At 55.5% G+C, this 12916-nt stretch overlaps 1 protein-coding gene across 1 annotated transcript in view; it reads right to left on the minus strand.

The window, feature by feature from the left end:
• Positions 1-334: 334 nt before the first annotated feature.
• The window catches only part of LOC119111240 (disintegrin and metalloproteinase domain-containing protein 10-like), a 58621-nt gene continuing 46039 nt past the window's right edge, over positions 335-12916 (minus strand). Inside the window, 14 exon segments of the mRNA XM_037235061.1 lie at positions 335-502; positions 1868-1982; positions 3786-3844; positions 3846-3914; positions 4825-4992; positions 6097-6266; positions 6973-7150; positions 7471-7603; positions 8557-8594; positions 8596-8655; positions 8657-8679; positions 9201-9231; positions 9233-9342; positions 10238-10744. Of these exon segments, the coding sequence (XP_037090956.1) occupies positions 335-502; positions 1868-1982; positions 3786-3844; positions 3846-3914; positions 4825-4992; positions 6097-6266; positions 6973-7150; positions 7471-7603; positions 8557-8594; positions 8596-8655; positions 8657-8679; positions 9201-9231; positions 9233-9342; positions 10238-10744 (1829 nt within the window).

The following is a 12916-nucleotide window of genomic DNA, read 5'->3' on the forward strand; positions in this document are numbered from 1 at the left end:
TCCTATTTAGTTGGATGGGCCTCCAACCCTCCTCCCCCCCCCCCCCCCCACCCACACACTTGGGCTTCAGTTCTCCAATTGAGAAGGAAGTGGGCAAAATCCGGGGAGAAACTCGTTTGTTAGCTTATTTGGGGGGTAGGATGTGTCATTTTCGCTGCTCAGCCCGCCTCTTCCCCCCCCCTCCCCTCCTCCCCACTCGCTTCATAAAACCGCGATTCTGCTCCATAGTGTCGCAACTGTATCAGTATAATGGGAGCACGTTGCATCAGCGGACCCGGAACGCGTCAATAATGGGCCCCACTTTCGATAGACAAAGAATACGCATCAATCACGGTCATGAACGACATGCCGAAACGGGTTTACTCACCAACGACAGAATAATGATGACCAATCCGAGGACGATCATGTACCAATACTGGTCCATGAACTCCTTCACGACCGACAGGCTCTGGTCGGACAAAAGGAGGTCCTTGAGCGTGGCCAACGGACCGATGGGATCCACCTGAAACACGCCCGGTCCGTGCAGAGGTCAGCTGAGGTCAGTTGCAGAATAAGTCGGACGAATGCAGGAGACACCCATAGATGTAAACAGGAATAGACAGGCGTACTCACGGGGCCAGCCAGCTTCTCAACAGCTGTTGACAGAGTCGGAGAGATAATCACGGGGTTTGTGGTACGGCCCCAAACCGGCGCGAGAAAGACCGGGATCTCAGAGAAAAGACGGAACTGACCTCCGTGCTGCACAGATGACACGAGGAGATTCGTAACATGCGGCGAAAGCAATAGCAGCGGAAAGGGTGCGCTGAAGTGAGTCCTCTACGCTGACACGTGTGCCTAGCAATATACTTCGGCCCCGGCGACAACGCGGTCTGGCAACGTAAAATATTATTTTAAACTTAGTAAAGCTGGTAGCGCCTAAGCCAGGTCAGTTATCGCTCTGACCCCGGCTGGTGACCGCTGATCATGCCCCATTCTGAGCCAATCATTTCTCTGACCCTATCAATAGACCCATTTGAGTCCAATAGATACGAAGTCGTTTTAAGTCAGTGTTCCTCAACGACCCTGGGAACTAGACCCGCTTTGAGCCTCTTATAGACCAGCCTGAGCTACGAGATGTGGCAGGCTTTGCGTCCCGTGATGGGTCACTTTGGTCTAACCGGTATACTAAATTGACTGGGTCCCAGTCACGGATCCGCCCTGACTAGGGTTTGTCGCCGTGGTTTAAACACCTGATTTCAGTCACAGATTGCCCTGACTGGGGGTTGTCACTGGGGTTGATTGAACGCTGGTTCCAATCGCAGATCGCCCTGCCTGGGGGTGTCACTTGAGGTTTTAACTCCTGGGACTCAGGCAAGGGCTTGTGTGTACCCAAAATGGCGCTCGATGGTAGTCAAACCGACGAAAAGATGTTGCAAATGACAGAATAATGACCACCGTTAAAGGAGTGCCAAGGGCCATACCCCAGGAACATGGTCCCTGGTAGCCATCAGGTGGTTGTCTCCGGCTCTGTCCCTTTAAAGGCCGTTCTGGGCCTCGTGATGGGTCACTGAGGGTCGGGCGACAGACTGCTGGCCGAGTCTGGTGACAGATCGCGGTCCCGGAACGCTCCGGACCGCCCGGGCCCGGCTGGGCTGGCGGTGTGGGCCTCGGAATGGGTCACTGAGGGCCGGGAGACAGATCGCTGGCCGAGTCTGGTGGGGCCGCCGCCCCGGAGCGCTGCGGACCGCCCGGGACCGGCTGGGCTGGCGTTCTGGGCCTCGTAATGGGTCACTGAGGGCCGGGAGACAGATCGCTGGCCGAGTCTGGTGACGGGCCGCCGCCCCGGAGCGCTGCGGACCGCCCGGGACCGGCTGGGCTGGCGCCTGACCTCTCGGCACTGCTGGAAGACGTCGCAGTAGCCGGCGTACTGGTTACAGGGCGTGCCGGGCCGGCTGTACCGGGCCGGGATCTCGAACGGCGACTCGTTCCACTCGAACGACGAGCTGCGGGACAGCAGAGCGGGACGTCATGTGCGGTCGCGTGCAGGCGGCAGCCTTGTGGTCGGACATGGAAGCGAGGGGACGATATCTGCGCCGTCAACCGCGCTGGGGAGAGATACACCGCTGATCCTCAAGCAGTGTTGCTAGGGCTGCGGTGCAGGTACGGCGATGTGGGAACGACGGCTTGGCTGCCAGGTGTGATGGCGCATGCGATGTTTCAGTTCCCAGACACAAAGCGGATAAATTGCTCGGCATGGTTAACAGGGATTTCGCAGCAAAGGTCGAACATTGGCAGGGGCCATAGCGGTGTGAGGTGAATAATCAAGGCATGGCGGTTGTGAAGGTGAACAACGAAGTGAATATGTGTGATGGAACATTGGCAGGGGCATAGCGGTGTTGAGGTGAATAATTAAAGCATGGCGGTGTGAAGGTGAACAATGAAATGAATATGTGTGACACTGCATCTCCTCGGCAGCGAGGACTGACGCGTCCAATGTGCAGGTTGCATTGCGTAGTTCAGTACTTGAAGATGATGGGAGTTTATGTCCATTAGCTCAGACCAAAATGAATCGATTGAATACGGAGAACGCTATTACAATATGCAAATTGTTGCAGAGGTGGACATTCTGATGTCCTTTTACGGTGCACGCCACGAATTTCAACGATTGCGATCATGTGCTTATTTTGTAATACCGGGACAGCTCACCGCATTAGAGTTCAGCCACCCGTTTCTAGGTCAACATGGACCAAGCGCTCTGTATAAATGCGCACATGCAACGTGCGACAATATGAAGGCGACGAGCTTACTTTCATACAGATCGTTGCATTGTCCTTTCCGTTTGACTGGTCCTGGTCTTACGCTGGTGACAATCGTTTTGTTAAGGCTTGCCGGGTGAATTTTGAATTGATTTTTCCATTTGAAATTTTTCAGTGAAGTACATCGAGGCTCATCATATTTCATGTGGACCCATAACCTAGTTGTGTACTTGTACCTTTTTCCCGCTCAAAAAGAATTGGATGCTGTTCTTAACGCAGCCCCGGGAATTTCGAAGAATCAGAGATATTCCTACGGAAAAATTGAAAATGTCTTACAGTTTTAAAACAATTCATGTAGCATACCTCCATGAAAACTGCTGATATCAAGCAGTTGTTTCCCAAAAGCAAACGCGCACAGCCTTACGACACGGCCATTCATTAAAGCCAACGCCCCTTATATTTGACTATCACGATGAGACACCGTCAAAGACAAAGTGTGTGGCAATATTGTATCTTCGTACAGAGAATCTGATGCGCCATTGTCCTGTCTACAACAACCAGCATAGCGTATGAAATTTTCCCCGTTTGCAATCCTGTCCCTCCCATACATTGCAAGAAAGTCAAGAAGTCACAACAGCTGTTCCCCGCGCCCGTACGGTGGCGGCGCGACCCGCTGTCCTTGGTCGACCACATCACAAGCCGAGCGCAGATTTTCCCCATCACCGCTAACCCGACCGGTTCGCCGGCGACGGTTCTTTGCGGCGGCGGTGAGCTAACAATGCTATCACCGCGAGCAGATCGTCAGCCATGCCCAAACACGGTGCGAGGGATTTCTTCTGCCCTCTCGCCTGCCCTCCCCACTCCAGGCTGAGCGCCGCCGGGGCTGGTGGCCGGCCCTCAACTCCACTGAGTCACCCGCACGCTGCCGGCTGTGGCCGTGCAGCAGCTCGGGCTCGGCGCACTCGAGCCTCGCGCTCCGCCGCGCGCCGCCGTGGTCAGCGGGCGCCGCGGTCGATGCGTCGGCCGACCGCGGCGCCCGGCTTCACTCACCGGCACGGCTGGTCGGCGCCGGGGCGCTTGCAGCACAGCTCGCAGGACCTGGTTAGCGTTGCCGCCGTCGACCGGATCACATTGGCATGACTCCAGCCCGTACGCCAGGCAGATCGAACCCGAACACTCCTGCCGGTGTCGGCGCGTGACGTCACACAATGCACTCTGCCAGGCTCCGGCGGCACGCGGACGCCTGGCTTGACCTTGGACACTGCGTTTTTGTGAATCGCTAATGCATTCGCTGCAGTCTGCAAATTTGTACAAGGATGGTGAGGCAATGTACGTGCTTGTAAGTAGCTGTAAGCGGATAATGCGTTTAAGCTTATGACTGTTCAGAGAATGAACACCCGTGCATGACTGTTCAGATATTTTGAAACGCTGTGCGCCATTACGTGTGGTACAGCCTCATGAAAAAGCCCAAACTACAGCCCAGAGTGTAAACCCATACAATAGACATTGCGTGCAGCGCGCTTCACGAAAAGTAGCTTGCGTTAACACTTCGTTAATTGGGTTAGATCACGATCAACAAATAGGTGGAACGCATTTACATTTACTGCAGCATTTTGCTCACACACGTTTTGAGTGGCTAAACCTCGGAAAATTCATCCAAAAGCTTTCAGTCAAAGATTTTTTAGAAAGCACGTACCGAAACCGTTAACGCTATCAGAATCTGGTGTTTAGCCCTACAGCATTCGGACCTGATATTGTAGAGCTCTGATAGAAAGTACTCAGCCTGATAACCTTCTGATTCCCATCAACACCCAGCATGCAAATCCAGCTGAACACTCCAGTATAGGTACAAATCCAGCTCAGGAACCCAGCGCCCAGCTCAACACCTCAGGAAAACAATGCCAGTTGAGCAACTCAGCGTCAAGCCTAGCCCAGCACCAGTGTCAAGTCCAGCTCAGCACCAGTGCCAAGCGCATCTGAGCACCAGTGCCCAGCCCAGCTCAGCACCAGTGCCCAGCCAGCTCAGCACCAGCGGGCAGCCGCGGCTCAGCGGCCGCCGACCGGGCGCGACGCACGAGCGCGCACTGACCCCCTGATAGCAGACGTTGTACTCGTTGCAGACGGTGCGGTCGGGCTTGCGGATGGAGGGCGGACAGTGTGGCGAGCGGCCGTTACAGCGGCTGGTGGCGCGGCAGCCGTTGTCGTTGCGGCACTGCTGCCCGTACCCGAGCTCGCAGGTGGAGTTGCAGCACGGGCCCTGCCGGTCACGGGGTCGAGCGTCAGCGGGGTGCGGACTACGGACTGACCGTGAGCACGGGCCCTGCCGGCACGGGGTCATGAGCGGGGGGTGCGGACTAGGACACGGACTGATGCCGTGGAGCACGGGCCCTGCCGGTCATGGAGCCGGGCGTCAGCGGGGTGCGGACTAGGACACGGACTGATGCCGTGGAGCACGGGCCCTGCCGCACACGGGGAGCCGGGCGTGAGGGGTGCGGACTAGGACACGGACTGACCGGGAGCACGGGCCCTGCCGGTCATGGAGCCGGGCGTCAGCGGGGTGCGGACTAGGACACGGACTGACACCGTGGAGCACGGGCCCTGCCGCACACGGTCACGGAGCCGGGCGTCAGAGGGGTGCGGACTAGGACCATGGAGCACGGGCCCCGCCGCACACGGTCATGGAGCCGGGCGTCAGCGGGGTGCGGACTAGGACACGGACTGATCCCGTACAGACTGGGCCCGGCGGTACAGTATATGCAGAGCATGTGCTGAGTCAACGCTCTGGACAAACATGACGGAGTGGGGTGTGTATCTAGTGTCTGAGTGGAGTGAGTTCGGCATTGCATGAAGAAACGCCGCTTGCTTGGAAAGAATGTAACATTAAAACGACATGAAGCGGCTTTCACTTAGCGCAATTTAAAGCACGCATACCAACACCAGCACAAGCGAAACGACCAGCTGTAGCTGAATCGCTCGGCTCGGCTACGCTGTCTAAGACAGGATGGTCTCACCGCACGCGGGGCATTCACCCGACCTCGGCCCCTCGCTTGATAGCGCTTCCGGTGCCCCTGACCTAATCGCTGAGCAGGCCTTCGAGCCCTATCTGGGCAGCTTAAGCAGACGTTTCAGGTACCGTCACTACCTCGTTAGATGCTTTCAGCTTTACAGTTTTACGAGTCAAGTAGAGTCAGCCCGATGTAAGCACCCAGCAATCCAGTTCGCAGATCATGGGAGCGGCTATTGATTGCCTGCTCTCCTTACCGCAGAAGCAAACACGCGAGGAAAACAGGCCTAAGACGGCTGCAATCAAGTTATATGTTATGCATGACTGAACCGCCATCCGCTATCAGCGTGCTCTGACCTGGCTGGGGCTGCATTGCGCACCGGGCCGCAGCCGGCACGGCGGCTGGCCCGGGGGCGGCGCGGCGCGCATCGGGTTACAGCAGGCCTCGATGCAGTCCTCCTCCCAGCCGCAGTCGCACTCCTCGCCATCCTCCACCACGCCGTTTCCGCAGATGGCTGCCTGCGGCTCTGGGGGCGGCGTCGGCGGCTCAGTGCGGTGCCGTCAGCTGATGAACGGGTCATGCCAGGGTCATTCGACACTCGGCGTGGGCAGAAAACTGCCCGTTCTTCCATTCTCAATCTGGCGCAATGAGCGCAAAACGATGCAGCGTCGCCACACATCTCCAGTTTTGGCTTCGTTGCCATTATGTAACACTTCGAGACAGGAGCAGAATGAGAAAACTGAGTTATGCTGCAGTGGGCAGTTGAAGAGGTCAGACAGGCTCGGGTCGGACGACATTCATGAACTGGAAGTGGATGGGATGGGCTGGGTGGGACCGGCTCAGGTTGCACCAGGTCGCGCGGGGCAGTGTCGGACCAGATCTGGTCGGATCGCATCGGGTTGAATCGGATCAAACTGGATCGACCCTGGGTCGGGTCGGGTCGGGTCGGGTCAGGTTGGGTCGGGTCGGGTCGGGTCGTGTGGGTTGGGTTGGGTTGGGTTGGGTTGGGTTGGGTTGGGGTTGGGTTGGGTTGGGTCGGGTCGGGTCGGGTCGGGTCGGGTCGGGTCGGGTCAGGTCGGGTCGGGTCGGGTCGGTCGGGTTGGATTGGGTCGAATCAGGTAGTGTCGGGTCGGGTTGCATCGGGCTGGGTCGGGTCAAGTCAGGTCAGGTCAGATCAGATCGGGTCGGGTCGGGTCGGGTCGGGTTGGGTCAGGCTTCAGGCATCGCCTTACCGACAAAAGCAGCCTTTTTGGAGCGCGCCTTCACGCGCAGCACAGGCTCAATGGACCGCAGGCTGCACGGCGAAAAACGGTCGTTGTTCCTCTTGTCGCCCGACGTGGCTCGCGCGAACATGATGTAGTTGCCGTTCTCTCCGCCAGGGGTACACTCCTTGTTCTTGTCGGGATCATGCTGCGCGGCAAGAATGGAGGGGCGTGCGATTTGACTGTCCATACCGATGTTAGCGATGTTCTATCGCATGCATGACTTACAGTTCCGCGTGGGTTCGACGCATTCGACTATGACTGATTGATTTCATCAAACAAGGTTACGCCGCCGTTTGAGACGTGGCGTGATCTTGGCATTACAGACGCCGTGAGTCACCATGACGCAATCACTGTTGGACGTTAATCACAAAGCACCAAACAGGGCCGATAACATGTGCAAAAACCTCTGCCAGAGGGAGTGCCCCCCCCTCCCCGCGCCGCACGTGCAAGGCTGCGCAGTCTCACCTGAGAGCCGAAGTTGTGTCCCACTTCATGGGCAAAGGTCACGTGGCTCACGGCTGGAGGCACCCGTTTGCCGTAATTTAGTATGCTGATGATGCCTGAGTTCAGACTCTTCTTGCTGCCTCGGTAATGCTGGCAATGGGCAAAACATAGTTACGCGTGCATCCAAGCGATTGAAAAGTCACTGCAGGTATGTGCCGGCACAAATAGCATGTTGATAAGTGGTCGGGTTACTAATTGCTGCATCAGTGAATGAATGCTGCACGTTGTCGTTAGCGTTTGTTGCCGCACAATGTTTAGGCTGTGGTTGAATCACAAAGAAATACCGGACATTGTTTGCTTCTTGAAACAAACGCAAGACGACAGATACGGATACCTTGTGCATATCAAGCGCTGCCAAAGCGTGTTCAAGGACTCGACAACGCCGGACATTGTATAACGTGCTGCAAAAATAGGCGCCCCACAGTGACTGCAGAGAAAGACGGCGTTGATTGGCAGAGGCGCAGCCAAGGGGAGGTCAGGTCAGGTCAATACCTCGTCTGACCCCGAAGGACATTTTACTTTGGAAAAATATTCAGCTTTAACGGGTTCAGTGACAGAGTTCATGAGCACTTGGGATACTGATCTCGAGTTTGACCTTGTTTGACCTGATTTGACCTGAAGATCACGCCCTGAAGGCACAAACATTTCACATAAATTAACTCACACACAGGTGTATCCGCCCTGCTGCATTTGGTGTATCTAGCCCTCTTAGTTTGTTTATACCTCAGGCAGCTATGCGGACCAGACGCCTCCCTCATTCAAACGCATCGTATTCAACCAGCTACCAGGCGCTTGGCAAATAAAAACAAAAAGATGAGTGAATAGGAGGTTTAGTAAAGGCACTGTCACTCTTCACCTAAAAATGCATGAGTGGTATATTTAATAGAATTACGTTTGTTGTGATCCATTCACTTCCCGAACGAGCACCGATTTGTGGAGCCTAGCCTTCGTCTGGCACAGGACACGTCACCAGGTTGTAGAGTAATCGAAGAAAGTTTATAAGTCTATATGGTGCGTACTCGGGCTTGGCCGGGTGACTTACCCCATTTTTTTTCGCAGACTCCTCCCGCCTGGTTCAGGTCCCCCGGTCCAAGCCAGACCTAACGTGCCACCCTCGAAGTCGCGGTACGTAAACATGTACGCTAGACCAAAACGAGTCGTAGTTTTCCTCTGAAAATGAAAAACATGTCCAGGTTACTTGTGCCATTTGCTTTGTCCGAAACAGACCAAACACCATTTGTCGGTACAGTAAGGCAGCTGGATCAATAATACATATGTTCCTAGACCCACACGCATTGACATATTTCTGTCTTCCGAAATACAGTAATGTAGGGGCCGCATCCCCGCGCATGACTTCAATGTACGTTACGTATTCATCATGTACCTGGTGGAGTCGCAAGTGGCGTAATTCACTACGTACTAAGACACGTGCGGCTCAAGGACGGCAATAATATCGGTGCAATTGCAATGCTAATAATGGCGTAAAAACACAAAAAGAAACACTGCTGCTGGACTGCGCAGCGCTTAAGCTGATACCCGCCATCAGCGTGACTGATTCGTCGGACCAGAACACCGCTTGCAACAGCTGCAACCTTTCAGTACATCCCTTCAGGGTCATCGCAAACACGCCACCGTGCCCCGCGCCCCCAGAAGTCCGGCTGCCGCCAGGTCCGCTGACGCTGACGCCTCACCTGAGAACAGCTCCAGGTACTTCTCCACGCCCGTAGTTGCCGGGGAACCGGTAGCCGACGTCGTTGACAGCTGTGGGCTTGTGCACTCGGATCCGCTTTATCATGAACCCGATGTTGTCCTGTATGCCATCCTGGTCGAAGTCTGTGGGCACAGGGCAGACATGTGAATAAGCGCTAAACAGCCCGCATCGGTTTAGCCTGTCTACGTTCCGGATACAGCTACGATACATTTGGTGACCAAATGCAAACGAGCGGCAAGCGATCGTACGATGCTATCATGTAGCTTCCAATTGCTGGTTTGCATGTGCAGGACTGGCGCCGTTCCAAACGCCCAATGTCAAGGTCGCGCCCCAGGAAAAACGCCGAACCACTTAATGGTTTACAAAAGCCGACCGTTGTTAATGCATGGTAGCTGGTTACACTAAAAAGGCATTTCGGCTTGTTCCTCGGAGTACGGTGACGTTTAATCAGACAACACTTAGCCCTCAATAATGATTAAAGTTTATCCAGGCGCGTTAGATCATCGCGGACTGGGATGGAGTTCAAAACCCTCTCAACGTCAGCTATTCCTGTGGCCGCCATAGCGTGAATGTTAAACTTCCACAAAGCAGGGGCAATGACACCCGTACAATCCCTAATTCTGCAGTCTGTGCCCTATTTTGGCTGGTACACGGACCAGGGTTGTCTGTAAACCTTTTGGGTGCAGCGTATTTTGTACTCATCGAGGGTGACGTTGGAATTCTTTTCGACAGTTCAAAAAAAATTACAATTTCCTTTTTGCCCCTGTTATTACCAACACATTTTAACACGCCTAGAATAACACCATTTTGACCGGTGAGCTATCTAACGCCCCCCAAACCTCATCGCGGAACTAAAGGACGCGCTCTGTGGCTCCGAGAGCCCCTGCGCCCCACTTCGCGAGCGCGCCCTGTGGCCCCGCTGTCGCGAGCGCGCCCTGTGGCCCCGCTGTCGCGAGCGCGCCCCGTGGCCCCAATGTGGCGAGCGCGTTCCTGCTGAACACCGTCAGCGAGCCTTACCGACTGTCTTGTAAATCTCGTTAGCCTGCTGCACGTGGCGAATCATGGCGTCGATGCAGGCCTCTTCACTGCCGAACTGCTCGTAGAACAGGTGGTCGGCCTGCAGGTACATGGTGCACGTCGTCTTCTTGTTGTTGATTACGGCGCGCCGCCGTCGCGAGCCACTCCTCGTCCCGTTTGCGGTGTTCCCCGCGGTCACGGGTGCCGCCAAGTTCTCGTACAGCTGCGCGTGTCCCAGCCACTCGTCAACGTCGCCGTCCGGTGACGTCCGAGTGACGTCACCGGCGGTCCTGTTGCGCTCGGCGAGGCGCTGCGACGCGCAGCCGCCGGCTGGCTGGCGCGGGTGGGTGACGTCAGAGAGGCGGTATATGAGCGAGTGGAAGTCCTGCGCTTGCTGGAAGTACCGGCTTGAGGGTTCGATGTAAAAGTGCTCGGAGGCGGTCACCACGCTGCCGTCGAACAGGCCGTCGGAGCCGATGACGCCCTGCACCACAGCGTCCTCGTCGTCTGGAACGGACAGACTACGTCAGGCGGCGGCCGCGGAAAACGCCGCGGTGCTGCGCTGGTGCCAAATGAGCCATGTCTGCCCGCCATCCCGGGCCTGACCCCAGGACCGCTCCTGGGGCCGAAGAAGCCGTCGTTCTTGGAGTCTCTTGAAGCTGCAGTGCACTAGTGGAGTGGTTTGCTTGACCTCAGAATGGACAGAGCGGAAAGAAAGAGCATGTCGGCGCGCAAGGAATGTCCATTGTTTAACATGCATGCAGAATGGACGTCATGACCTACTGCTTGACGGCTACCAAATAGAAACGACGCCCAACAACTAGTCTGCTGGGACGTGTGAGTCAGGCTTACCCCAACACCCTCACTTCGGGCACCATCCACGTGACGGCATGGGGGAAGCTGGTGTCATTGCTGCTACCGCACGTATAAAAATCCTTCTCTTCAAACAGCAGGCGTGATGCGAAGCATAGAATCATAGCATTCATTCGAATGCCATCAAACTGGCACGTCCATGCAGCCGGACTACACAAAAACGCGTCACTAATATGTATCACATGTTAAAACGGTCCGGCTGACCGCACGCAAGGTGTTCCGTAGTTCAATGCCCGAAACAGCGTGGCCACAATCGGGGTGTTCGTGCGCCAGTTCCTCGCAGCATTCCGACGAGAATCCCTTCTGCTTACTCGGTTTTGGTGTCAGTCTTTGGCGGGGGAAATCATCATTCTGCGACGGCCAATCCGTGGCTGAGGCACGCACGAAGGTCAACGTCAATGATAGCAACCGCTCAGAGCGCCTTTTTGCAGGCGTGGTATGTCTCCTCGGGCACGCTATCAAGAAAGCTACCGGTCTCTCGGCCATGATGTAGAGAATGTTATTACGGCCATCGAGATAATGATCAGCTGGTGCCGACCAGAACGTGCCATCTGGCGGTGATTTGGTTCCGTTTTTTCCCGGCCCCCTGACGCGCCCACTTGGGGTGATTATCGCCTGGCGTCGTATCAGACACGTGACAAACGGGTCAGGGCGGGGTCAGAAGTCAGCCCGTGACCGACAAATGTGGGACGGACACGATCACCCGTCCCTAAGCCGAGGAGAAAGGAGGAACCACGCCACCCCACGCGAGAGCCAGAGACGACTTTGCCCGACGCAAGAGGCAAAAGAAGACCCTGGGGAACACTTCTGATCCTTAGCACTGCCACCGGCGGACAAGCGTAAGAGCAATTACGAATTAGTTGGCGTCAGCCGGGTACCCATGGTCTGCTGCTCTGCCAGAAACGGACAGCTGAAGAGCCGGCCAGCTCTCTTCACGGTCGCCTTGGTACGCCCCTGGTACCCTGCACCGACAGCGGCTGACAGAAGGAGAGCCGGCCGGTCCGACCGTGTCCCGGAAATGGGCGTCACGCTGTGACCTTGGCTCAGAGCCCCGGACCTGTTTCTAGCGGGCTGACTCCGGCGCCGCCCTTCGGTCAGGTCTCGGTCGGCGGGCTCCGGCCACCAACGGTGGGAACGGTCACTTGACAGGAGTCGCCGCAGTCCAGAAGCGGTTGGCCCAGCGAGGCACGGGAGGTGAGCTCACCACACGGTCCTTTATCGATTGGAAAGGCTCTTGTCGTTTCCGGCTATATCAGCTCACGGAGAACGAGCTTTATCATTTTACGGATGTGTCTTCTTCCAAAAAGGACAGCCTCTGAATCGATTAAAGGGGGTGTCCCATCTTTGGGACATATTTCAAAAGCATGCTTTGTGAATATGTACACTGTGAACATACCCGTCATCGTCAGAACAAAACAATGGAATCAATTTAGATTATTTTCTAGCCCAAAATTACGCTGTCAACGCTTTGTAACCTCATTGCACTTCTTCCCTGCAGCACGACCACCGTCGTTATAACAAACACCATGCGCACCTCTATTGGTGCAGATAAAAGAACGTTTGTGATTGGTCCAATGTGCAAGGGCCTGGTAAAAGGAAGCACATTGGTCAAAGTTTTGAACCAGTGAGGAGTCACGGGAATCATGTGATACTACCATTCCCAAAATCAAGGTGCGCCTCGAAAAAAAAACACGGTAAGCCCCAAAGAGGAGAAAACCAGTCATAGTAGACGTTTGGTTAAATTCACGGGATAATAACATTATGTTCACGTATATTTTGTCTAAACAGTGTTTTCAAGCTTTCGTA

This window comes from Pollicipes pollicipes, unplaced genomic scaffold (assembly GCF_011947565.3).
Source record: "Pollicipes pollicipes isolate AB1234 unplaced genomic scaffold, Ppol_2.1 Scaffold_7261;HRSCAF=8764_pilon_pilon_pilon, whole genome shotgun sequence".
NCBI lineage: Eukaryota > Metazoa > Arthropoda > Thecostraca > Pollicipedomorpha > Pollicipedidae > Pollicipes > Pollicipes pollicipes.